A 25,345-nucleotide genomic window follows, 5' to 3' on the forward strand; every position below is an offset into this window, starting at 1 on the left:
AAAGAGAAGTTAGAATTAACAGTGCCTGTCAGAATGAAACGTCTCTGCAAAGAGGAAAGTACTGGAGTCGACGAGGTTCGGATAAAGGCGGGAAGCTTCCGCTAAGGACGGATGACATCCGTCGCGTCATTTAAAAGACAAACTACATTCCGATTTTAGCCAGTCTATAACCCTCGTATTATTTTATTCTTGTTGAAACTGATACATTTCAGAATGGTCCTCGTTCACATTGGTATGGTTCATCCCGAAACCAACCAAGTACTTAATTGACGTCAATAGTTCTATTCAAATTCCGTGCGTACGTCGGAGACGCAGTGAAGCAGGAATTTCTTTCCCAAATTAAGACACTCAGGTCCTTGTCCTGTGTGAAAAGCCAGAGGCTTGTTGTTGGAGGTCCCTCAATCACAACCCCAATCGAAAAGAGCCAAGGATTTCAATATGCTCTAGTGAGCTACCACAACGATCGAGCAGCATTGGCTGAGTATCAAGCTAGCAGTGAGCATGAAAGGTGAAAGATATCCGTTGAAACCTCGAGTCTCCTGGGGAATAATGGGGGCTGATGTTATTTAGGGTCACAAGCACATATTTTATTCCTTATAAGGAGGATCTAGTTCGGTTTGATTTTGAGACCGATCAAGTCGATGAGGCGCTGCTTGGGTTTTGATATATCCAACGGTATATCTGTTATAGAAGGGAAATCATGGAATATCAGGTACCATGTGGGAAAAAGCAAGAGTCTCCATGGAGTGGGTTGCGTCTTAAAGGGAGGTCCAAGTCAACGCGGTTGGAGTAGAAGGCGCCATGTCACATCGTCACATCTCACTGAACGGGGTTTATTGTCTATACTAGTCAAGCATGCTGTCTTCTAGCTCGGCGAAGGGTTGATACCCTTGATATTCTTGGCGTTCTCGTGGACACATATTTGGCACAATGAATAATGGATGTATATATATGATGATCCTTGATTAAATCTCTAGCACTTCGAAATCCCAAGATGTTTGTTCACTACCACAACCAAGTCGCCTCCATTTGTCTCTGCTGAGACTCTTGCTAGGATGTGCTGATCAGGGCGAATCAAAACCCCTCCACCATTGACCAATTCATCACCAAACCAGCTTTGCCTGACAATTTCAAAGTCCACTCCGAGGCGCCAGATATTAAGGCGTACACCGATCATGTTACAGTGCTTCTGTAAAAGTGTAATGCGAGGAATTCCCTGCTCCTGCCCCAAAATCAAAGTCCAAGAGCCAGGACCACAGAGATCCAGGGTACTCCACTGACAAGCCCGAACCTGATCTGCGTCAAGCTCCCTGATGTAGGACACGTCGACTGGCTTGTGAGGCAGCGAAGAACGTTTCGCTGCCTCTGTCTCCGGGGAGAACCGATCTGGGAAGCTGATCCAAGCATGAGGCAAGCGCGCCCCAGGCACGAATTTCGGAGAATAATGGGAAGCATGAGCAGGTGGCTTGGTAGCTCCATACACATATCCAATATGAAGCTCCAGCTGTGAGAAACAGTGTGAGCGAGATCTGTCTTTTATGGGAAGCGGCAACCAAGATGAAGTAGCTTACATTATCGAAATGTTCTCTTTGTCCTTCAATACCAGCCTCAACCTGTGTGCGCTGTGCCGGATCCGCCAAAGCTGCCATCATATTCTTTCGCGCTTGTACAACATCTTCGACACCTGCGGTCTTGAGACTCTGCAACAGCGCAAATATCTCCTTGCCGTTCTTAACACTCTGCTTGGAATAGGAATCCGCAACACCACGTCGTTCGGCTGTGTATGTTGAAAGTATAGATGGTGTAGCCACTCCCCGGTGAACCAAGGCAATCTTATAAGCCAAGTTATGAACATCTGCAAGACCACAATTCAAGCCTAGTCCACCAGTTGGGGGGAATGAGTGAGCGGCATCTCCAGCACTGAAAGAGACCGAAACATTAACAAGGAACCAACAGGGTCAATATTCAACCCCAAAGACTCACAGGAAGATATTCCCCTCTTGGAACGTGAAAGCAACTTGCCGTCGGAAGACCCAAGGGCGATAGCTCAGGATATCAAACGGAACATCATCTTTACCGATAGCACCGCGGATCTTGGCCCTGCACATATCTTCTGTCCACGACTCGACCGGGTGCTGTTCAACGTCTACCTGGCTGATATGTACTTGGATTCCGTCGAGATCATACCCGATGATAAAGCCCGCAGCTATAGGGTCCATTATCCAGTACAGCATACCGACACGGTCACCAACGACAGGTCGCAGATTGGCATTGAAATGGATGGTCATCATTGTTTGGTCTGAGTCTTCGCTCTCAGACTCAATACCGAGCAGTTCGCGGACCTTGCTTCTACGGCCGTCACAAGCTATGAGGTGACGGGACTTTGTTTGATGGAGTTTTCCAGTTGATCGTTCCTCAACAGTCGCTACGACTTCATCTTCGGTCTGGCTTCCAGTCAACCGCGTTGCCTCGTTAGTAACCAAAATGGCCTGTGTACTTACCTGCTCCACACCATGAATACTGAATCCCTTGATTAAGGTGATGTTGGGATCCTTTGCAATCAAGTTGGACAATTCTTGCTCTAAGGCTGGTTGGGGTATATTATGGATCATCTATACGTTTCAATTGGTTAGTGCCTTTCTCACTGCTCTCTCACTGCTCTCTCACTATAGAGAGCAGGTACGTACCTCTGGCGTGTCATCCAACACTGCAGGATCCATCCGCTCATACGGAAGCCTGCCGATCGCGGCCCCGCAAAGATTGGTGAGAAAATTGACCGAGGAGCTATCATCTCGCGAAGTGCCTAGCTGGCGAACATGCTCCTCGCCTAGGTTAAATTGACGCAAGATTTCCAAAGAGCGGGGGTTGATTGCGTGGGCTTTTGGAGCAGCTAGGCGCTCGGGATAACGCTCGATGATCAATGATTGAACTACATGAACCGTGTCAACAAGTCTTTCGTGTCGACTCATTCAATATCCATACCTCCAAGTCGAGATAGAAGGAGTGCCTGCAATAGGCCAGTCGGACCTCCGCCCACAATGAGCACTGGCACAGTACTTGGTAAAGTGCCAGAGCCACCACTCTGGTGGGAAGCAAAATCTCGGGACGGAGCCATTACCTTTGCCGGATGTGTTTCGACTTAATTTCTTCTAGAATAACTCGAAGGGCACAAGGTGATCTGGTTTCACTTTCCAGATGCACGACTTAGGCTGGGGATATGTATGGTGGAAGGAGCTGAGTGGAGGGGAGTCCCGAAGTCGGCCAGAACGTGTAATGTTTCATTCTCGCCAATCAAAGAAGCGAAATGTATTTGCTAGTGGGTTGAGACTAGATGCTTAGGCCTTTATTTCTGAGTGGATGCAAGATTATGGTAAAAACCTTGATAGGTGTAGATTGAACGACACAGAATCCACATCAAATATACAATACAGTAGGCGGGATGAAGAGGAGCTCACTAGTTTTTCCACCACGTACCGAGCCCGTTATTACGACAGCCACATATATCCCTGCATAGCTCGTCGTCAGCCTGGATTTATGATTGGCCCTGAAAAATACAGGGGAGGCCCGAAGGATTTATCAAGGTCTTTTTTTTGGATGGTGTTCGGAATACGGAGTACATTACTACCAGTACTATATGCTCGATATTTGTTTCAGACTAAAAGGGAATGGCCACTAACTATGTACTATACTCCCATGTATTAAAAGGATATTTCCGCCTTGTTCCACGCAACGCAGTGTTCAAAGTCGTTCTTTTTTCCCCTTCCTGTTCTTGACACTCCTTATTTTTCTGCTTCATATTTCGGAGGACCCTCTTGGGCATTTTCAACATGTCGGATAGCTCACAACAAGAGTCCGAGAAGAAAGTCGCAGAACAGTTCCATGCCGCACCTGGAACAGAAATACTGTTCGATGGTAGCGACAATGGAAGCATTTCTGAGCGGCTTCACCAGTTGAAGCATCGTGAAACAGGCGATGGCCGCATGTTATTGGTCCCGCAACCTTCGATCAACGATCCGAATGACCCTTTGAGCTGGTCTACTACGAAAAAAAGCTTGACTTTCTTCAACGGCTGTTGGTTTGCGTTTATGGGCGCTATTACAGGTCCTATCATGGCAGCTGGTATGTATTCATCATCTGCAGTATGGATTATATTGAGCCATGCTGATTAGTACAGGTATGATGCAACTGTCCACCACCTTCGGCAAGACCCTCCAGGAATTGACCTATGCGAACGGAGCTTGTTTGATCAACCAGGGTGTATGGAATTGTGTCTGGATGCCATTTGCCGTCAAGTATGGCCGCCGTCCTGTCTACATCTTCTCGAACTTGCTTATGGCCATCGCCTGTATCTGGCTGGCCATTGCATCCAACAAAACCTATACTGTTTTCCTGGTTGGGCGTGCTTTCCTGGGCGCATTCCAGGCGCCCATCGAGTCAATTGTCCCGTCCACAGTGACTGATATGTTCTTCCTGCATAACCGCGGAGAGCTCATTGCCATCTACGGACTGTCTGTCCTGGGAGGTAATGAGCTGGGCCCAATGTTCTCTGGGTTCATCGTGCAGGCACTTGGAATGGACTGGGCATTCTGGATTGTGACCATGTTTGTTGGTGCCAGTTTGATCTCCATGTTCTTCTTCATGCCAGAGACCAAGTTCGACGGACCCCGCCCAGATCCATTCCAGACAACCACGGTCAATGCGGATAAAGACCAGGTGTTAGTTCAGGAATCGATTGCAGTTCCCAAAAAGTCTTTTGTGCAAGAACTCAAGTTCTGGGACAGCGGAGACCCGAATGTGAATCTCCTCCACGTCTTCCTGCGTCCATTCGTGCTTGTGGCCTATCCTACCGTCCTCTGGTCGTGCTGTATTTATGGAATGGCTCTTAGCTGGAATGTGATCCTTGGAGCCTCGGTGGCACAGCTCTTTGCACCACCTCCCTACGGATTCAATTCCAACGGCCAGGGTCTCTTCTTCCTGTCGCCCTTTGTTGGCTCTATTTTCGGTGTCTATTTCTCCGGTCCGGGAGGCGATTGGATTGCCACCTTTTTCACCAAGCGCAATAACGGTATTCGCGAGCCCGAGATGCGGCTACCGACCTGCCTATTGGCGGCATTTTTCACATTCTTCGGTGCACTCTGGTTTGGACTTTCGTATGAGCACCAAATGCACTGGGCAATGCCTGTTGTGGGGGCCGGTATTCTGTCGGTAGGAAGTCAAATGGGAACCACGCTTGGCATGAACTACGCCTTGGATTGTCACAAAGAGGTAAGGAATCTGGCTCTTTTAGTTGGGACAAATTATTGTACACCTGCTAATCGTTTCCTTTTCTGGGGTTTCAGCTTTCCGTTGAGATCATGGTCACTATTGCTGCTTTAAAGAGTTGCATCGCGTGGATTTGGACGTGGGTGATCAACGACTTTATCACTTCCAGTGGTGTTTTGAGTGTCTTCATGACAGTTGCGGCTATCAATGTCGCGGTCTACTTGATCTGTATCCCATTCTATCTCAAGGGCAAGGAGATCCGAATTTGGTTACACCGGAAAGATCTTCTCCGGGCTGCTGGTATTATCTAGTTGGGAATAGGTGGAGTATTCTACTGTGCCCAGGTGTACCTGAGATTACACGCAAAACTTCCGTGTTTACGTGGATATTTAATATATACAATCTGTTTTTTTTTCTTTCTTTTTCAGTGTCTTGTGAGTTTCAGACAAAGTTCCAAGATGAACGAAGTTTATCGAATTTCAACTAGAGCGGCATTGTAGATGACTCGACGCGTAGTTTTTAATCTAAGTAACCTTATTCGGTTCTCGGTTAGATTTTGGCCGTAAATGGTGAAAACGGTGTAAATGGCCCCAGACGGCCCTAAAATGAGAGACAGGGTCTTAATATGTCTCACTTTTTATTCCCCACTGCGGCCCCACCAGGTCTTGGGGAAAGAGCCGAGTATACGGAGCTGGCCGTGGCTACAATGGCATAGTCTCCGATTTTGTGCAGGGCAATTCACCCCTTTACGCAAATCAATTACCTAGATAGACAAGTGTTCGTTTTGGAAAAGTTATTTGATTCGAAGGCCGACCATGGTTTGTCCTCATTGAGTTATATCTCGGACTTACCGTGTGCGAATGGATCGTCGCCTTCTCGCTTGTTTGCATGCATCATTCCAATCTAGCTTCATTTAAGGAGATCCACATGCTATATACAGTGGCTAAACCCACATCATCTTGCTTGGGCCGCTTCGGTTCCCGAGGTCCCTCCGAGGCCAATAGGCGAGGCAGCGATATAATTTCGATTCGTTCCTACCTTCCCCCCCCTGCTCAGAAGACCAGACTAATGCAAGGCTAGAAATCTGCCGCGAAATAGAATTTCCACGTATTGTTAGAAGCCAAATATCAACCGAGAAGCCTTAACCCATGTAAGAGGTCGCCAGCTTGCGGTTTAGCTTGGGGCCCCAGGGATTAGCTTAGATGAATTGTGAAAATTTGATTCTCCAGCTCTCAGTTTCAATATGGGCACCTCGTTATTAACTAATTAACTCACTTATTAAATCATTAACTTTGGTTTCCAGGATTATTACCACCAGGCAATTTATCATTGGACGTACCTGGACAGAAGATCCTTCAGCGTAATCCTTCTGAGCTGTGGTATGTTCTGGGCTTGGTTTGGAAAATTCCAAATTGTAATTCTCCAATGGCAGACATGGATGGTTTGATTAAAACCCTGTTCGTCGCGTGAGACTTTTCTTGGAACGGAATGCCCTTTAGTGGTTTTTGAGTGGCCTGTACAGGATGCTGGTGATACCAGGCATACGCATCCATTTCTGACTTGGTTATTCTGCACCTTCTCTTGATTTTGCCCTATACTGTGCGAGGACGTGTGGACGCATTCCCTCCCTGAAGGCCAGAAATGGTCGGAAATCATTCTGTGGTCATCCTCGCCGTTTCTTGGACGGAAACATGCATTGGCCTATTCTTTTTCGGCCTTCGGTTTCTGAGTAACTGGAAATTCGTTGGGCGGTTTAGATGGGATTTTGCTGTCGCTGGTTTGACCGTGGTGAGTGTCTGGCCTCTTTTCCATGAGTCTCGATTCCATGGCACGTGCTAATGAGTGGCTTTTCGGACAGGCGACCGAGGCTACTGCTCAGGTCTTCCTGCAGTTGTCAGTCAATGCTGGGATGGGCCGTCACTTGGATAGTCTGTCAGACACGCAGATAGTCACAGCGCTGCACTGGTCATGGGTATTCCAGTTACTAGCGATCGCAGCCAGTATGCTGGGAAAGTTGGCGATTCTCGCCTTCCTTGTCCAGATTCGTGGTCGTCACGAGAAAAAGCCGTGGTTCTTGATTATTCTGGGTGGTCTCATTGGAGCAGTTAACATCGCTGTCCTCGGAACGATTCTGGGTCAATGTAGGCCAATGCACAAATTGTGGGACGATAGTGTAGAAGGAACATGCGACCCGGGGCGCAAAATGAACCAGAACTATTCCTTCTTCCAGGCTAGTGAGTTTGCCACCACATCGACACAGTCAAAAAGATGCTGACCCATTAGGCTTCAACGCATTTAGCGACATCCTGTTGGCACTGTATCCAGTTCATCTCTTTTGGAAGCTCCAGATGAAGCTGCGGATCAAGATCGCCTTGTCTATTCTCATGGGGTTGGGTTGGATGTAAGTATTTCCCATCGAATACTTCAGCAGTCCCGAGCTAACATTTCCCGGACGCAGAGCGGCAGTTTGCTCCGCTGTCAAGACGTATGAGCTCAAGGCATTGACCGAAACAACAGATATTACCTGCAAGTCACAAGCCAAAATTCAATCCTGAAAAAAAATGCTGATTATCATATTTCCAATAGACGCTCAATCCGACCTCCTCATCTGGGCCTCGACAGAAGCTTGGATCGTCGTCATCGTCGGCTGCGTACCACCAATCCGACCACTCATGGAAAAGGTGCTGCAGCAACTGGGTTTCACCTCAAAGAAACCCTCGACTCCCTACCAGTACCGCAACTCGAGCGGATACGCAGCATATGGCACAAACAAGTCCAACCCGATGAGCCACTCCAACTTTCAGTCCAACGCATACGGGGGAGGAAGCCATTTGACGATGACCCGGACTGGATCGAGCTCAGCACATCTGCTGGGACGAATGGAAGTGAGGAACACATTGTCAATGGGCCGAAGGATGTTGTGATTAGAACTGAAATTGAGACCCGTTTCGAGGATGTGGAGGGTCAGCCGTCAGGAGATTGTAGTATCTCTGCCAAGGGTTCGCTCCATGGGCGTCGTCAGGATGCCCGAAAGGTTGTTTAATGTGTTGATTATCAAATGTGTATTATATTCTTGGTTGATGTTTGGATGGACATGTTCAGCATGGCATATTTTGTAATCGTAGATGAATGTAAGTGTTCCTTTTGTCCTGATCAACCTAGGTTAAGGAATGGAAAGACCCACATCCCCGCGGATCCCCAACGCCGCCGATAACCGACCTCGGCTCAGCGACACCCTCGTGATTATGACCTTCACCTCCCTCCCGAGGTCATTTTCTCCTCCTTTTCTTTCTCACGCATTGAGCCTATTTCCCCTCTATTCACAATGGCTTCTATTATTCGCGCGTTGCGGCCTTTGTCGCGTACCCCCCTCAGTCCGCTTGGCGGGTAAGCGACTTGCTGCCGGCCGGCCCTTACAGAGGTACCGTCTAGCCCAGGAGCGCATGCTATTGAAATGTATTCACTAACTGGTTTTCCCCCATTACAGCGCATATGCATTCTCAACCACCCCCCGCCGGCGGGAGGTCGACCTCTCCGAGCTCACCCCGACGCCGATCACCCTTTTGTCCGAGACGGAATCCCTGATGGCCGACTCGGTATCCAAGTTCGCAGTGGAGCAGATCGGCCCGAAGGTGCGGGAAATGGACGAAGCCGAGACTATGGACGCGAAGGTCGTGGAGCAGCTCTTCGAGCAGGGCCTGATGGGCATTGAGGTGCCAGAGGAGTTTGGCGGTGCCGGGATGAACTTCACCGCGGCGATCGTCGCGATCGAGGAGCTGGCACGCGTCGACCCTAGTGTCAGCGTGCTGGTCGATGTTCACAACACACTGGTCAACACAGCCATCATGAAGTACGGTGATGCCAAGGCCCAGCGTACCTGGCTGCCCAAGCTGACTACCGGCACTGTCGGCTCGTTCTGTCTCTCCGAGCCTGCGTCTGGCTCTGATGCCTTCGCACTCCAGACCAAGGCCGAGAAGACCGCCGATGGTTATAAGCTCAATGGCTCTAAGATGTGGATTACTAACTCTATGGAGGCTGGTGTCTTCATCGTCTTTGCCAACATTGACCCCAGCAAGGGTTACAAGGGTATCACTGCTTTCATTGTCGAGAAGGATACCCCCGGCTTCTCAATTGCCAAGAAGGAGAAGAAGCTTGGAATCCGTGCTAGCAGCACTTGTGTGCTCAACTTTGATGACTGCGTCATCCCGAAGAGCAACCTGCTCGGCGAGGAGGGACAAGGATATAAGTACGCCATCAGCGTATTGAACGAGGGTCGTATTGGTATCGCCGCTCAGATGACCGGTCTGGCCCTCGGCGCATGGGAGAACGCCGCTAGGTGAGATTCCCTGTCCAACATACACTCACATATGAACTCGATCAGCTGACCACAACCAAAGATACGTCTGGAACGACCGCCGCCAATTTGGCGAGCTCATCGGAAACTTCCAGGGCATGCAGCACCAGATTGCTCAGGCCTACACTGAGATTGCCGCTGCCCGCGCTCTCGTCTACAACGCTGCTCGCAAGAAGGAGGCTGGCCAGGACTTCGTCCAGGACGCCGCCATGGCTAAGCTGTACGCCTCCCAGGTCGCCGGCCGGGTGTCTAGCTCTGCTGTTGAGTGGATGGGTGGCATGGGCTTTGTCCGTGAGGGTATTGCTGAGAAGATGTTCCGCGATAGCAAGATCGGCGCTATTTACGAGGGTACCAGCAACATTCAGTTGCAGACTATTGCCAAGCTTCTCCAGAAGCAGTACACGAACTAGACGAGATGGCGTTGAATACCTACCTAAATGGCTTTGCTTATAAATAGTTTGATTTCATCTATGGATGCACACTGCGGCGTATTGCTTGTTTCTTTTGGGTGTTTATTCATCTTTCCCTTCCGGTATACAGAACACGAAAGAGCCATCATTGGTCATGCCTGTGACCACTTTCGAATTTGCTCAACTAAGATGTATAAATGTCAAACTGTGTATACAAGAAAGTAAAAGAGCAGCGGGGATGGTGGCCCCAGTGATGCCAATGTGCCCTGCCTTGTTTGGATATCCAGTTCCAACAGTAATCTTGCCGTGTAGAATCCAAATCTGTTTACTGACCTCTCAGCAAGTCACATCAGGCGTTTGTAGATGGACCAAAGGTGGGTCCGGAGCTCCAAGGCTGCACTGACAGCTTACTTTATTCGGCGCGGCTGTTATTTCCCGAGGACGGTTCAACGGCACTATTTTTTGTGTGTGGACCCCAGTTTTGAACGCGATTTCCGCGTCGGCTTTGGAGTCTGAGAACAAGCATTGCTCTGAGATTGATGGCATCTATCAGAATGAATGTCCGTACAAAGGATCTAGCACGGAACTTACATGCTGTGAGACCGGATCGGCCCGAGCTCGCAAGTCATGTGTTTCCACCGACGATACAAGGCCCTTGGATTGCTCCGGTTGCCTGGCACATGCAGTGTTCATGAGGGAGGCACCCATGGATACTCGTATGTCGGATCCGTCTGTTGCGATGGAGGCATTGGCTGCGGGTACGTTGATGTGGATGGTTGGTAGACTCGGGCGGGAGTTGGCTGAGGAACGGGACTGGCACTCGACATGGAAAGTGACCGGTTGCTGTAAGCGAATTGGGAGAACGAAGGTCCGGATTGTTGCTGGGGCGGGCAGATTGGTTGTCTCTGATGCATTCGACCATCTATCGGGTACGGTTCCATACGACTGGGGAATTCCGGATCGGAGGCTGCGAGCGACGGCGATCTTGTGGACGGATATTGTTGTTGCCAGTCATGTTGATGAGACGCCCGACGCGGTGCTGAAAGGTCCGATGGTCTTTGAGTGTGGGATGTTGCACTGAAGTGTGGCGGTAGCAATGCCCCCGTTGTTGGGATTCCGGGTAATGCACTATTCGAGGCCTGTTCCAAAGACCACTCACCTCGAAAAGGAGCCATCGGGTCGTTATTTGATGCAAACTCCGGTCGGCCAGTCAAAGAAGCAACTTGATGCTTCAATCGGATCACTTCATTTTCCAGAAAAGCATTGTGTTGCACGACTTCATCGAACCGCTCGTTTTGGGCCCGCATCTTGGCAATCTGTGACTGGAGCGCGGATACCTGAGCCTCAAGCTGTTCTATATGCCCCTTGGTGCGTTGGCGAATGGACCGCTGAGCCTCTCGATCGTTGGCACGCTTTCGCTCTAGTTGTTCCGGTGACAGCGTTGAGACTTTCCTCGTCCCTGATCGAGACTCACGCCTCTTGATAGGTGGTTCGTCTTGAGAGCTCATGGTTATTGGTTTCCTTCCACTCCCGACACTCGACGCAGGACTCCCCTCCGTTGCCCAGAACCTTTCGAAGAGAACCCCCGCTGGCGACCATGGACCCAGCACTGGAGCCTAACATGAGGGGAAGTTGTGGATCACAGGTTTTGAAAGATCGTGTGTGGGTGGCTCGAGACTATTTCCGAGCCGAGCAGGGATCAAGCCAGAACGTGACTGATCGTGCCAATCCAGGGCTAGATTAGCTTGAACGAGGATACGGGGCAGAGGAAAATAAGATGTTGCGAGGTATACCCATGGATGCTTTCAGGAGGTGATTATAGCCTTCTCAGCAATGGAGTGGCTTTGACAAGACCAGAATATTGTCCCCAACACGCATATCGCTTTCTCCAGATTGATTAACAGGCCAGGCAAATCTCCCGATGATGCGGCGAAAGAGAGACCTCAAGCCGACGCCTAAGCGCCCAATAAGCGTGGAGAAATAGACGAACTGTGTGGATAGTTACGGAGTACTCCGTACGGGCCATGGATATAGTGTCCTCTTTTTAGCCACTACGGTGAGCCCCCATCGCAAGGTCCGCTTTTTATGACTCCTGCCAAGATGAATAGGCTCAAACTTAATGAAAAGTCTTCTGTTGGCCCAAAGCCGCGTGCCGTAATGATGAGCGTTTACAATTTACCCCTTTTCCTCTTTTTTCGATTGCGGCTGACCGATATAAGTGTACTAAAATACCTTGCTCCATAAGGCATTCACAGACCATCGGTGATGATCCCGCTTGCTTGTGGAGATATGTACGGAGCAAAGGCCGGCGAAGATCCTTTGGCCCGCACTGTCTGAACGCCGATGGTCCCCGAGTATTCGGCTCGTCCAGGGAACCACGGAGCTAGGGTGTTATTTGGACAGGATGAGCATGTGGTGCGGGCAAACTAATATCTCCAGAAGAAGGGTATCCGCGGCTGTTTGAAAAGCATTTGATCGGCAATCTGTAGCCGCAATGTTTTGACTCACCAATGGGTTTTTACTTTCACGATGATCCTGGGGGACTTTAGCCGGCAACTCACGCAAAGTTCCTATTCGAGCATCACAGTGTCCGCTCTAACGGAAGTTTGAAAAGGCAGACAACCTCTACATTTTGATCCTCTAATGATCCCACTGACCACTCAGGGGATTTTGCCCCGAAGACATAGATCATCGGAGAATCAACCAAGCATCTGTGAATGTTGCGCGTTGATCACTTTACGAAACCTGCCATGAGAGCAGCACAATGTTTACCAATGTTCGATGAATAATTCCCTAAAACTTACGATAGGCGACACCATCTATGTGGAGGTATGCAAGTGGGGAATCGGGCACGGTTATTTTGGGAATGGTGGCCCTACAATATGTATGCCCAAGCGTTTAATAGGCACCGTGCATGCGGACGTTCGCATTGGTTCTAGACTAGAAACGGTCCGTGACCCCCCGGTCGATCATACGGATCTGATGCCGATTTTAAGCCGTTCACCGTGAGCTCTACGGAGTAATCGCTCTTGGCGTCGATGCATAGTGGCCAACCGCCCAAGTATGATTCGTCCTATACATGTAGTCTGTGGGAATAAAAACAGGCAGAAAATTATTCGATTCGACTAGAAACGATCGCATCCATGACGGGTGGTAATGAGGGTGACCGCCATGGCGTACGAAAAATGTTATATTGTGGCTGAGGTGTCCTTTAGCGAAACCGACGAGCTTTCTAGGAACATTATCGGAGATTGTTTACTACAATATGGTGCGACATAAGTACCTACACACCCTACGTATCGGTCTTCGCACCATATTAGGTGATCGACTGGGACTGCCCAGGTGCCGGGCGAATCATATCGATAGGATAGATGGCCCCCAAACACTCCGTAAGCTTTTCTCGAGGTAAGTTCTGACATACTGCTTTGCCTTTGTTCCAGATCATTCTACTCTATAAATTGCTACGCGTTTTTAACCTATAAATGACCACACAGCCTGCGTCCAAGAAGTTGCCTCTACCGTTTCGACTAGCTCTCCGGCAATAGGGCCACGAGAAGAAACGCTATCAGGAGAAGTGCCGAAGATACAGCGATAACATCCAACTAATTCAACAAAATATTCTACATGACAACCTCTGATATATAGAGGATTGACATATGTTCACTCGAAAATACCTATGTTGTTCCTAGGGACATGACTTGATCAGGCAAATTACCATATGCGGTTAGTCTTACTTTTTCAGGAATTGACCCATAATACACGTGATATCAAGCGAAGATAATGGGTCCTCAGTAGCCAATCATATGACGCTTACCAGACTTTGGGACAATCTTAAATGCTTGGCAACAAATCTCTTCTTTGTCAAATATAAAATTGTGTTGATTCAACATCATCAGACATCAAGTCTGATTCTTGCTAAACTAGAAGGAGCAAAGAAAGAAAGATTACGTTCATCCTGACTTCCTCTCTGTTTTGTTTTGTCAACAAGCATTAACAATCATTCATTCGCCACTACGAGTTTGAATTTTCATCAAAATTAATTGCAGTTTTTCTTGGAATATAAAACATTGACTATCATGGAAGGTCTTCAACTCAGCAATGACACTCAGTTGTACTCAACCATGGCAGGGAAGCTGGACTCCAAGCTCCTCAAAGCCCTTGACGTGATGGGGTTTACCAACATGACCCCTGTCCAGCAGCGTGTTTTGACAGAACTTCCAAACTGGCGCAGTGACTGTCTTGTCCAGGCTAAAACTGGAACCGGAAAAACCCTTGCTTTCTTGTTGCCTGCATTGCACTGTCTGCTCCAAGGTGATTCCGCCCCACCCAAGGGCAAGGTCGGCATCTTGATCATTACCCCAACCCGAGAACTTGCCCAACAGATTGCAAAGGCGTGTGATGAACTAACATCGCAACTTCCCACTCCTCTTGAGTGCCATGTTGCAGTTGGTGGAACGGCCCGAGCATCTGCTCATTCGCGCTTCATGAAGGGCGCACCTTCCATTCTTGTCGCCACCCCCGGACGCCTGTGCGACTACCTATCTGAAACTCCCACCGCTAAGAAGCTGTCTAACATCCAAACATTGGTTTTGGATGAAGCTGACACGATGCTCGAGAGTGGCTTTATTGCTGATGTGAAGCGAATCCTCCAGCTTATCCCACAAAAGAGCACTGGCTGGCAAGGCATGTGCTTCTCAGCCACTGTCCCACCCAAAGTCAAGGATGTGGTCAATATTGTTTTGAAGAAAAACTACACTAGCATTTCTACCATTGATGAGAATGAAGCACCAACTCATGAGAGAGTTCCCCAGTACCACGTGCTCATGCCGTCTGTCGCAGATACCTTCACTACACTTGCCTCCCTGCTCAAGCATGAAATCAAGACCAGCTCGAAAATCATCGTCTTCGGCGTGACTGCACACATGGTTTCCCTCCTCGCAGGAGTCTTCTGCAAGGGTATGGTTCATTTGAAGGTGTTCGAGATCCACTCCAGACTCAACCAGGGTGCTCGCACAAGAACCACGAATCAATTCAAGGAAGCCGAAGCCGGAATCCTGTTCGCTTCAGATGTCATCGGTCGTGGTATGGATTTCCCCAACGTCGACTTGGTCATCCAGGTTGGTTTGCCATCAAACGGCGAGCAGTACGTCCACCGTGTCGGTCGTACCGCCCGTGCTGGCGCTGACGGCCGCGCTATCATTCTCCTCACGGAGGGCGAGTCATTCTTCATGAAGAACAACCGCCACCTGCCCATCAAACCCCGCCCCGATACCGAAGCGATCAATGCTGGCGCTCCTTCATGCTCTAAGGCTGTCATGCAGGCCATGTACACTATTGAGGAAGAGTCGAAGCAACGGGCCTACTCGTCTTTCATTGGTTTCTTCGCTGGATCCGGTCTTCTGAGGCAGCTTCGTCTCGACAAGGCTGGTCTTGTCCAACTCGCCAACGAGATGGCTGTCAAGGGCATGGGATGTCCAGAGCCTCCCCCCAATGGACAAAAAGATCATTGGCAAGATGGGGTTGAAGGGTGTTCCAGGTTTCACCTATGCAGACCCAAATGAGATGGCCCGAAGCGGATCTTCTAGACCCCGCAACTCTTCCCGAGGTGGCAAGAGCCGTGATGCACTTAGCCCTGGAGCTGGCCAAGGAGACCGAGGGGGTATCGAGAAGAAGCGTGGAGGAGGCCGCGGAGGCCGTGGAGCACGCCGTGGGGGTGGTGGACGCGGAAAGCCGAGATCATGATTCTTTTGCATACTAATGTCAAGCACAGCGTGCTCAAATGTTACTATCCATAGACACTAGACTTACGACCTGCTACATAAAATTCCTTAATCGAAATCGAAATTACTTGCGAACAGTTGCCCACGTCCTGATTGTAAAGCTCAACCTCGAAGCTAGCCACAGTAGTCACCATTGCTTTTAATCATTTATAAGGGTAGCCGTCTAGATATTATTCCACAATATTTTGACGTAATTGACACAGTGTCATTAGTGATCTTGACAGTTGTTCTTGGGATTCGAGACCGTAAATGGTCAGGTGATCGCGGCTAGACATAACATTTAGAGCTTCAATGCTCTACCATTCCACCACGTCATTCTTTTAATTCGAACCTTTGAGGGCGGTTAGCTATCTATATTGATAACTGCCCAATATGGACCCGAGCTACAAAGCTCGCAAGGAGGCCTTTGTCTCTAATCTTGCGGGAAGCACAATCCTCGAGATCAATGCAGTCACACTCGTTGCTTCAGTGAGAAACCTCGAGACTTTACCTTGCAATTGATACATTCTGACCTGTGACAACCCTAGACATCCGTCCTCCTTTGGTCCGCGCTCCAGTCCCGCTTATCCTTCTTCACACCCTACGGCCCTGCGGCACTCGCGACCGATTTCATCCTCAATGTACTAGCCATCTTATTCGCGACGACCGCTTACTCCTCCGCACCACTTCTCCTCAACATCTTCCTCGTCTCCCCCGCGGTCCTCCTATTCCTTACCCGAAACGGCCTGCGCACACCCCAAAAAGCCAAACCGCCCCGCAAACCTAAGGCCAAAAATGAGAGCTCCCAGGGGGAACAGCAGGCATTGCCCATTCACCCATTCTTGACCACGTACCGCGCGGCGATGATGATTGTCACCTGCGTAGCCATTCTCGCAGTTGACTTCCGCGCGTTCCCGCGTCGTTTTGCTAAGGTGGAGAACTGGGGAACATCTCTAATGGACTTGGGCGTGGGCTCTTTTGTGTTCTCCGCTGGAGTCGTCTCTGCGCGCGCGGTCCTGAAGGGCCGCGACTCGAAATCTCCACGGTTAGCTTTGCATAAGAGATTGGTTGGCTCAGCTCGACACTCCATTCCTCTGCTTGTGCTCGGCCTCATCCGGCTGTGGAGTGTCAAGGGACTGGACTATGCTGAACATGTGACGGAATATGGTGTGCATTGGAACTTTTTCTTCACGCTTGGCTTTTTGCCTCCTTTCGTGGAGCTATTCGACTCCTTGACTACACTGGTCCCCTCCTATGAGGTGCTTGCACTTGGAATTGCAGTACTCTACCAAGTCGCTTTGGAGTCGACGGATCTCAAGGGTTACATTCTCGTATCTCCTCGGGGCCCAGATCTGCTATCCAAGAACCGTGAGGGAGTATTTTCTTTCATTGGGTATTTTGCGATCTTCCTCGCTGGACGGGGTGTTGGAGTCCGCATCATTCCTCGTGGTACCTCGGCCACGAAATCGCCCCAGAAGGCACGGAACTCCGTTCTGATGCGATTGGTTCTGCAGGGGATGTTCTGGTCTACAATGTTCTTCTTCAATTCCACTTACGCATTCGGCTATGGTGCCAACATCCCAGTGTCGCGTCGGTTGGCTAACATGCCATATGTGCTTTGGGTGTCAGCATTCAATAGTGTCCAGCTTTTCCTGTTCTGCCTGACTGAGACTGTGTTCTTCCCTGCAGTCCACCGTGCCACTAGCACGGAAGGCGAGGCAGAGCAGACTTCCTTTGCGACCAGTCGTATTCTACATGCCTTCAACCGCGGTGGCCTTGCAGTGTTCCTGATCGCGAACCTGCTTACTGGAGCAGTGAACCTGAGCATTCCAACCTTGGATCTCAATACCCCGCAGGCCATGGGCATTCTAATTGTCTATGCGGCTGTGCTAACTGGTGCTGCTCTGGGGATGGACAAGTACAATATTAAGTTGAGCTTGTAGATATATTCCAACACTAATAGATGTAGTATTATACAATTTTAAAAAGTTGCATATAAAATACGTTGGTAATTCATATGTTCCGCATATGCGGAGATATAAACCTTGCATTGGTGTAGAAGCTTGTCAATCGAGAATGGGTTTAGCCGCGGCATGTGATATCATCGGAGGAACAATATATGAGCCGAAGTCGCGCAAACCAATTCTGCAACTAACACTATGCCCTCCAACGAACAGTCTTTTCTTAATCACCCTCCAGCCGTGGAGGGTCCCAAAGTGCCGTACAAGTATGAAGACCAAGTCCTACCGGTCTTCCGCGGCACGCCCCTAGCCATCGGCGCTACATTGTAAGCTACAGGAGAGCTCCATTGAACGATCGCAACGTGCTAATTCCCCGCTGTTTATGTCAGAATCCATAACGTCGGGTTTATCCAAAGCCATTTCTGGCGTAATGCCGGCTTCAGTGTCATTCGTGAAATTCCCCACCTAAGCCAGTACGCCGGCCGCTACGATCCGACCGTCATTCCGGTCGACAATACCAGCCAGGCCGAATCCGCAGCGAAATCGGTGTCTGCAATCGTGGATCGCAGGAAGGGAGATCATGGATACTATACTTCTGCCGACTACCACGCGCTCTACTCGTCAGGAGAGCTGACCCCGACTGCTGTCATCGAGACGCTATTGCCTCTGGTCCGACGTGATACCCAGCCGCCCGGGAAACACTCAATTGCTTTCCTGGAGTCTCAAGCTGAATTGATTCGTGCAGCAGCGGAAGAGTCAACGGAGCGATACAAGAAGGGCCAGTCGTTAGGTCCGCTCGACGGCGTGCCGGTCGCAGTGAAGGATGAGGTGCACCTCACCGGGTATAAGCGCACGCTAGGCTCGAAGCTGGATTTCAAGCACGGTACTGATGCGACTTCGTGGTGTGTGAAGCAATGGCTGGACGCCGGAGCTATAATCATCGGGAAGACGTCCATGCACGAGATTGGACTAGGTGAGTTCCGATTATTGGTCATCATCGAGTTGCAGTAGCTAACACTCTTCAGACACAAATAACAACAATCCCAACTATGGAACTCCTAGGAACCCCCATAATAAAGAGTACTATTGTGGCGGTTCGTCTGGTGGCTCTGGATACGCTGTCGGGGCGGGTCTTGTACCCATTGCGCTTGGTGCAGATGGCGGAGGCTCAATTCGTATCCCGTCGTCATTCTGTGGTATCTGGGGCCTGAAGCCGTCGCATGGCCGTGTGTCTGGCGCGCCATCCCAAAGTCTCGCGCCCACTGTTGGTGTTATCGGTCCTATGGCTGCTAGCATCGATGACCTCGCCCTCGCCTATCGCATCATGGCCACTCCGGCACCACCTTCAGAAGACCCGACCTCATCGCAGTTCCCTTATCCTGCTCCCCCGCACCCTGACACCAACAGGACAAAGACAATTGGTATCGTCCGCGACTGGATTGACCGCGCCGAGGGCCCTGTGCGCGTTGTGCTTGATCGGGCGCTCGACTACTACCGCGAGCAAGGCTACAATGTTATCGATATCAAAATCCCTTATCTGCCCGAGGGTCAGCGTGCCCACGCTCTTACCATCATGGCGGAGATCGCATCTGGAGTTGATGCAAGCAAGATCCGGCAGCTCACAGCCCCGAATAAGGTGCTTGTCTCTATGGGCATGTACCAGATCACCGCACAGGACTTGCTCGCCTCCCAGCGGCTGCGCAATCTCCTCATGACGCATCTCGCGCATCTCTTCAAGACTCACCCCGGGCTGCTCATCGTCTCGCCCACAACGCCCATCCCTGGATGGCATATTGACGGTGGTGAGGCCGATTTGTCTCGCGGTTTGTCGGATGCCAAATCCTCTGTGCGGAATATGGAATATGTTTGGCTGGCCAACTTCACTGGCTGTCCTGCTATCAGTTGTCCTGCTGGTTACAACCCCGATAGCGGTGTGCCTATCGGTGTGATGGCTATGGGCGAGTGGGGTGCCGAGGAAGATCTGATCGCCTTTGCTCGAGATGGAGAGCCTATCTTGGACCTGCCTAGTAGCGGCCCTTCGCTTGAGGAAAATGGAACTGCCTCGGCGAGTAAGGGTCTGCGGACTCCTTCTGATGCCTCTGTGTGGGAAGATATCATTGCACAGACCAAGGAGAATTTGTCTAAGTAAGCAGAAGGGACTTTGTAATCAACCGTGGCAGGTTGACTTTTTTGTCATTTAGTATATTCCCATGTATTTATTTACGAGTTACGAGGGAAGCCTTTCGTTTGTATCAGCAAGATATGTCTCAGTCAAGCTTCTCTGCGTATTTTCCGCCTCTCTCTCTCTTCAGACTTCCAAATCCGCTCAGTCAAGCCGGCCTTTGTCTTATCCCTTGCCCGAGTTCCGCATTCGAACGTGCATCGGTGCACCATCTTTTGGGTGCGAGGTCGCTTTCCCCGTGGTATACATTCGTTCACCTTCAACAGTCCGGCGATCCACTTTCAAGCCCTGCATTTCCCGCACCTTATCCCATTTATCCCAGGCCATCTCAATATCAAAATTGCGGACAGTAAATACCAATACCAACTTGAGCACAACCACCGCCAGTTCCTGGCCAATACATTTCCTAGGCCCAAGTTGGAACCCACGCCATATATTCCTGGCTGGATGTAACTTGTCGCCTTCTCAGGCAGAAAACCGCTCCGGAATGAATTTCAGCGGATCAACGAAGTTAGCCGGATCATGATGAATGGTGATAGAGCTGTCAAAAAGATCGAATCCATCTGTCGGCCATGGCTTGTCCTCGCCGTTTATTTTCAGGTTGAATGTAGGCTGGCCTTCCCGAATCGTGATTGTTGCTGGATTCATGCGCAGTGTCTCCTTGATCACTCCTAGGGTATATTGTAACGAGTCCAGGATATGGGGCGCTTGACGAATCTTCTCTGCAGCAAGGCTTGGATCGGAGCCGAGGACCGCGTCATGTTCAGCCTGCAATTTCGCCACACATTCGGGGTTTAACTGCAGTTGTCTGAATACACGGGGGATTGTGATGGATAACGCATCGTCCCCACCAAAGAAGAATATCATCAGCTGGTAGAAGACTTGTTCGATGAAAGCATCATCTGGGGTTTTGAGGCCGGTTCCATCGACTCCAAGTTCGCCAGTGTACTCTTCAACAGCAGACCGAATTATGGTTCGTGGACTATTGCTAGCATCATTTATACCTTTGGTGATAAAGGGTCGAAGATGTTTAAAGAGCAGGTTTCTCTTACGTCGTACAATCAGTTTGAACAACGGGGTAATCCTCCAAAGAAGCTTGCGAGGGCTCAGGGTTATTTCCATGCGGCTCAGTTGCTCGCGGTAAGCGATGGTGAATGGAGAGGGATATAGCGATTGAGAGTTAAGCCGGGTGTCACTACAATTGTCAGCAAAATGAGTAGTCAGTATTCACAAGACGGTAGGCTTGACTTACAGAACCACTCTCCCCGTGACATCGAATGCCAAGTTGCTGGATATCTGCTCAAAGGGAAAAACCTGACCCCATTGACCATCCCCACCGGAAAGACCTCTAAGATCATTCGCAAACGCGTCAACCTCCTCGATAATAGCAGGTACCCAGGTTCTGATGTTGGTCCGACTGAACCCAGGGTTGAATCTCGAGCGCCACATGTGCCACTCCTCCCCGTGCATGCAGTTGAGGTCCTTCCCATTCGAAATGGGATTCAGAAACTCGCCTTGCATGGGAGACTTTGGCAAACTGCTCCCTATCTCCATTTGATTGGATACATAGGCCTGTAAAGAAAATGCCATCGGTCTGGAAATAGGCCATACATCGAGGTAAATAACAGGGGGACATTCTTGCTCGTTTGGGAAGAACTTTGGCCAGTATTTGCTGATGTAGAAGCCAAAGGTCTGGATGAAGTTGGCGTCAAAGGCCCAATCTCTGTAAAATTGGATCACAATGAGGAAATGACCCAATAAAAACGAGTGAGGCAAGATTGGCTAGTGATGTTAGCTTGGGATTCTTTTCGGCAGAGCAAGAGACTTACTATGCCTTGAGATTGAAGTTTTCTGAATTTCATTCGTGCTTGACATAATTGAACAGTAAACCGCAATACCAGCACTGCCACGATGGTTATGACAAGCAGGGACAGCTTCTGTCCTTTTCCCAAATCACCGTGTTTGGGCGATAGCGGAAATGGAAACATGGTTGCTGTGTCCTGGGAGGAATTATATACTTCCATTTTCAAGAGTAAGGTACACCACGGATAAATGTGCAGAGAGCTTATAATTTGCTCAGGTAACATCATGTGGGGAGACTTTGAGCTATATATGTTGCATCTTGTGGTGTCGAATAAAGGATGTTCAGTGTTAGCAGCGTAGACAACACCGCCGAGGGACAAGGGACTATGCAAAAGAACATGCAGATCCAAATATGGTCTTTAATCGAACATGGATTTGATCTCGTTGTGCAAGCGGTGTGTTGTTGTATTGATGTCATTTGCATAGTTGTGGACATCAGTGTAACACTCGGCTGCAATGATGGGATTAAGATTTAGTAATACGAAGTCGCGTATACTGCATTTACCAATTGCAGTATTCAACGTAGTGTAGGTAAGCCGTAAGACCGGAATATTGCGTGATCCCTGTCGAGTGCATGTTCACAGTTGCAGTTACGAACTCCCACTGGCTGACATGCAGCCATTGGTTGTCGCCAAGAATCTTCACATCCGGATGCAAGATTAGCGCTCCCGATGCAGGTCGATTGCCCTACACAGTTTGCTGCATGGAATCTGAATCATGTTCTATCTTCAGCAGGCCAAACCTTGCGATGTGTTGATTCAATGCGTCCCAATAGTACCGAGGGGTTATTCGATCAGGGAAAGCTAGCAAAGTCTATCTATATAGACCAAATTTTCTGGGATGGACAGGGATTAGAATTGGACACTCTTAATATATCAATTTCATACTTACAAAGTATACATGTATTCTATTTGCAAGAATGCCAATCTAGTATATGTAGTATGTAGATCCGCCATCTGTGCCATTTAACAGATGTACCATTTAACAGATGCTACTTAGATATGCCATTTGGTTGTCTCTGATCATAATTCCCAGATCATCTGCATATGTAGTCCTGACTTTCAGGTATCCCTTCGGCCGAGCTCCTGCAGGTCGTATAGATCCTATAGATCTATCCATCGGCTATCATGACTAGTGGAGTATATGGTTCATGTCTACTGTCATGTGATGCATATTCCCTACGTTCTTGTTGAGCCACGTCAGATATTCTTGGCATCATATTGATAACCAATAGTACAAACATATATGCAGTCAATATCGTGTAACAAGTAACGTTTTGAAGTTCTCAAGACCCCTGTCTCAATCGCTGCAACGCCAATGCCACACTGGCCCTATCCTAGCAGATGCTTGGACGCTTGATATTGAGATTCTTTTCTAGTCGAGTGTAGTGATTCTTAGTGGAGACATTCCATCGAGCTGCAGAGTACATGTCTTGCCCTTGTACACCCTGCTTTATTATATCCCAACCAGCAAGTCCAAATACTCCTAAGAAACCGTCAAATGGCGAAGGATCAATAAAACCATAGCCGCAGTGGAAGACACGGTGCCGCGCACTACACCCCCAAATTAGTAGTGGCACACCTATTCAAAGTACTTCGGGGCCAGTGCCAGAGAGCGTTTCTTGCTGACTTTCAGGTTACTATACCCACATATGTACATGTGTATGTACCTACATGTAGGGAGATAGTATCCCCTCAGCAAATGACACAACGCTTATATGACTTTGTCCATCCTTAGCCATAGTACGGATCATATTATACCTTTTCCTAAGCGGATACTACCTACCTAGGCAGGGACTTAGTAGTAACTTACATAGTCAGCCAAAAATGCTGCCTGGCGCTATACCAGAAGTGCTTTGAATAGGTGTGCCACTAGTCTTTTGCGGGTGTGCAAACAGTAATTCTCCTACCAGAATATCGATCTTTTGGCCATGTTCAATGTTGGTCTATGAAGCCGACCATACCAGTGGATATGTCCGATTGCACCTCTCGTTTATGCACGTCTGATCCATCTCAGCATCTCAATTCGGCTTTGCTATTGGTCTCCGAATAGTAACACTCTCGGACCTTGCCATTAGACCTGATTATTAGACCTGATTATTAGACCCACGAGAACCAGCGGTGTGCGGGCTATTTGGATGTGAGAGTCGCGTGGGTCACTACTTCCTATCGGAAGGTTTAGGTCTACGTAGTCACAATGTACTACGTGCATAGCATACTGGCCCCCAACTGTCTCTATCTAACATAAAAGGGTATATGTTACCTCCAAGATCAGACATTCTCTCATACATTTCCATTAACACAATCCCAGAACATCTAAATCTCTTTACACAAGATGCAGGTGGCATCCAATTCTTCCGCTGTTCCCCCAGTCTCGACCATTCCTTCGGTATTCGAAACTGTGCAAGGCTACAAGGTGCCCGTTTTCTTCTCACGCTACCCTGCGGGAATCAGCATTGCCGCTCAAGAAGTCGAAGATGCCCTCAGAAAGATTGATGAGGAGGCTTCCGAGGAAGGCACAAGGGAAAGGCGTCGAGCACTTATCCGACACACCAACCCCTACGGTGACCCGTTCGCCGTTTGCCACTGCTCGGCCTTTCCGGACAGACTGATTCTGTTGTCTTGCCTGGTCGAGGTGATGTGGATTCATGACGGTGAGACACCAATGTGCTCAAAATATATGTTGTATGTTAATGGAACTATATATAGACGTGACAGAGGAGATGGATCATGCCTCTGTAAGAGCACTAGAAGTTCGCACATAGATGACCATCTAACAATCTATAGGCATGCCGAGAGCATGACGAGCTGGCAAAGGTCCTTCAACTTGACATTGATCCATCGGAGTTCGAGTCTGGAAACGTGCGACAAAAGTCCCTCGCAGCCGTGCTTCGGAAAGCAATCGACATTGACCCTGGACAAGCTCCTGCTATGATCGAGATGCTGAGACACTACCTGGCAACATTTGACAACATCGGTGGTGACTTCACACGAATGGAGGAGTATATGCCATACCGGATCGCGAACTGCGGCTACTGGTAAGTCTTTCGTACGTTCCTAAAGAGCTTTCACGGTCAAAGCCTGACGAGTATTATCAAGGATGTCCTCTTACTTCATCCGCTGGGGAATGGATATGACCCTCAGTGAAGAGGACTACGCCAGTATCGAGCAATACGACATTGCAATGGGGAATGTCCTGGGTCTGACCAATGACTACTTCAGTTGGAATATTGAGAAAGACCAGGAGACTGATCGAATGAGAAACGGAGTAGTGGTTCTGATGAAGGAACATAACACCACAGCGGATGCAGCAAAGATGATGCTTCTTGGTGTTATCGTCGAACAAGAGTCCCTGGCTGCGAAGCTCAAGGAGGAAAGATTGAAGAAACCCGTTTCAAAGGAGATCTTGCAATACTTCGAGGCTATTGAGCTTTATGTTGGTGGAAGCTGCTATTGGCACTCGACTGCGCCTCGCTATCAGGTCTTTGAATGAGTGTACATAAAGTCACCCAGTTCAAATGTAGATAGGTATATTTCATATAGAGGAATAGATTT

At 49.2% G+C, this 25,345-nt stretch overlaps 11 protein-coding genes across 11 annotated transcripts; 8 read left to right on the plus strand and 3 right to left on the minus strand.

Annotated features, from left to right (window-relative positions):
- Nucleotides 1-213: 213 nt before the first annotated feature.
- On the plus strand, nt 214-664 carry N7519_001272 (Dabb family protein; the record flags this gene model as incomplete). Its single annotated transcript, XM_057288050.1, has 3 exons — nt 214-232; nt 280-508; nt 571-664. The coding sequence occupies 3 exons, from the start codon at nt 214-216 to the stop codon at nt 662-664; spliced, it is 342 nt and encodes a 113-aa protein (XP_057154133.1).
- A 309-nt stretch (nt 665-973) lies between these two features.
- N7519_001273 (uncharacterized protein) lies at nt 974-3,115 on the minus strand (the record flags this gene model as incomplete). Its single annotated transcript, XM_057288051.1, has 5 exons — nt 974-1,504; nt 1,572-1,920; nt 1,984-2,612; nt 2,688-2,929; nt 2,983-3,115. 5 exons carry the CDS (start codon nt 3,113-3,115, stop codon nt 974-976), a joined length of 1,884 nt encoding a protein of 627 aa, XP_057154134.1.
- A 712-nt stretch (nt 3,116-3,827) lies between these two features.
- N7519_001274 (Major facilitator superfamily domain general substrate transporter) lies at nt 3,828-5,573 on the plus strand (the record flags this gene model as incomplete). The annotated part of the gene is made up of 3 exons (XM_057288052.1): nt 3,828-4,119; nt 4,175-5,265; nt 5,340-5,573. The coding sequence occupies 3 exons, from the start codon at nt 3,828-3,830 to the stop codon at nt 5,571-5,573; spliced, it is 1,617 nt and encodes a 538-aa protein (XP_057154135.1).
- A 1,330-nt stretch (nt 5,574-6,903) lies between these two features.
- On the plus strand, nt 6,904-8,305 carry N7519_001275 (uncharacterized protein; the record flags this gene model as incomplete). The annotated part of the gene is made up of 5 exons (XM_057288053.1): nt 6,904-7,050; nt 7,121-7,496; nt 7,546-7,663; nt 7,721-7,792; nt 7,849-8,305. The coding sequence occupies 5 exons, from the start codon at nt 6,904-6,906 to the stop codon at nt 8,303-8,305; spliced, it is 1,170 nt and encodes a 389-aa protein (XP_057154136.1).
- Nucleotides 8,306-8,587: 282 nt separating this feature from the next.
- Nucleotides 8,588-10,026, plus strand: N7519_001276 (acyl-CoA dehydrogenase; the record flags this gene model as incomplete). Its single annotated transcript, XM_057288054.1, has 3 exons — nt 8,588-8,649; nt 8,750-9,598; nt 9,660-10,026. 3 exons carry the CDS (start codon nt 8,588-8,590, stop codon nt 10,024-10,026), a joined length of 1,278 nt encoding a protein of 425 aa, XP_057154137.1.
- A 689-nt stretch (nt 10,027-10,715) lies between these two features.
- Nucleotides 10,716-11,534, minus strand: N7519_001277 (bZIP transcription factor; the record flags this gene model as incomplete). Its single annotated transcript, XM_057288055.1, has 1 exon — nt 10,716-11,534. One exon carries the CDS (start codon nt 11,532-11,534, stop codon nt 10,716-10,718), a length of 819 nt encoding a protein of 272 aa, XP_057154138.1.
- Nucleotides 11,535-14,102: 2,568 nt separating this feature from the next.
- N7519_001278 (DEAD/DEAH box helicase) lies at nt 14,103-15,768 on the plus strand (the record flags this gene model as incomplete). The annotated part of the gene is made up of 2 exons (XM_057288056.1): nt 14,103-15,553; nt 15,612-15,768. 2 exons carry the CDS (start codon nt 14,103-14,105, stop codon nt 15,766-15,768), a joined length of 1,608 nt encoding a protein of 535 aa, XP_057154139.1.
- A 410-nt stretch (nt 15,769-16,178) lies between these two features.
- Nucleotides 16,179-17,728, plus strand: gwt1 (putative GPI anchor biosynthesis protein Gwt1; the record flags this gene model as incomplete). Its single annotated transcript, XM_057288057.1, has 2 exons — nt 16,179-16,274; nt 16,334-17,728. The coding sequence occupies 2 exons, from the start codon at nt 16,179-16,181 to the stop codon at nt 17,726-17,728; spliced, it is 1,491 nt and encodes a 496-aa protein (XP_057154140.1).
- A 216-nt stretch (nt 17,729-17,944) lies between these two features.
- On the plus strand, nt 17,945-19,895 carry N7519_001280 (amidase; the record flags this gene model as incomplete). Its single annotated transcript, XM_057288058.1, has 3 exons — nt 17,945-18,072; nt 18,136-18,719; nt 18,772-19,895. The coding sequence occupies 3 exons, from the start codon at nt 17,945-17,947 to the stop codon at nt 19,893-19,895; spliced, it is 1,836 nt and encodes a 611-aa protein (XP_057154141.1).
- A 198-nt stretch (nt 19,896-20,093) lies between these two features.
- Nucleotides 20,094-21,790, minus strand: N7519_001281 (Cytochrome P450; the record flags this gene model as incomplete). Its single annotated transcript, XM_057288059.1, has 4 exons — nt 20,094-20,334; nt 20,407-21,123; nt 21,181-21,710; nt 21,758-21,790. 4 exons carry the CDS (start codon nt 21,788-21,790, stop codon nt 20,094-20,096), a joined length of 1,521 nt encoding a protein of 506 aa, XP_057154142.1.
- A 2,335-nt stretch (nt 21,791-24,125) lies between these two features.
- On the plus strand, nt 24,126-25,283 carry N7519_001282 (terpene synthase family protein; the record flags this gene model as incomplete). Its single annotated transcript, XM_057288060.1, has 4 exons — nt 24,126-24,444; nt 24,500-24,528; nt 24,578-24,828; nt 24,890-25,283. 4 exons carry the CDS (start codon nt 24,126-24,128, stop codon nt 25,281-25,283), a joined length of 993 nt encoding a protein of 330 aa, XP_057154143.1.
- Between the last annotated feature and the right edge of the window lie 62 nt (nt 25,284-25,345).

This window comes from Penicillium mononematosum, assembly GCF_028829835.1.
Source record: "Penicillium mononematosum strain IBT 11891 chromosome Unknown utg000001l:1.0-4488741.0:1.0-4491989.0, whole genome shotgun sequence".
NCBI lineage: Eukaryota > Fungi > Ascomycota > Eurotiomycetes > Eurotiales > Aspergillaceae > Penicillium > Penicillium mononematosum.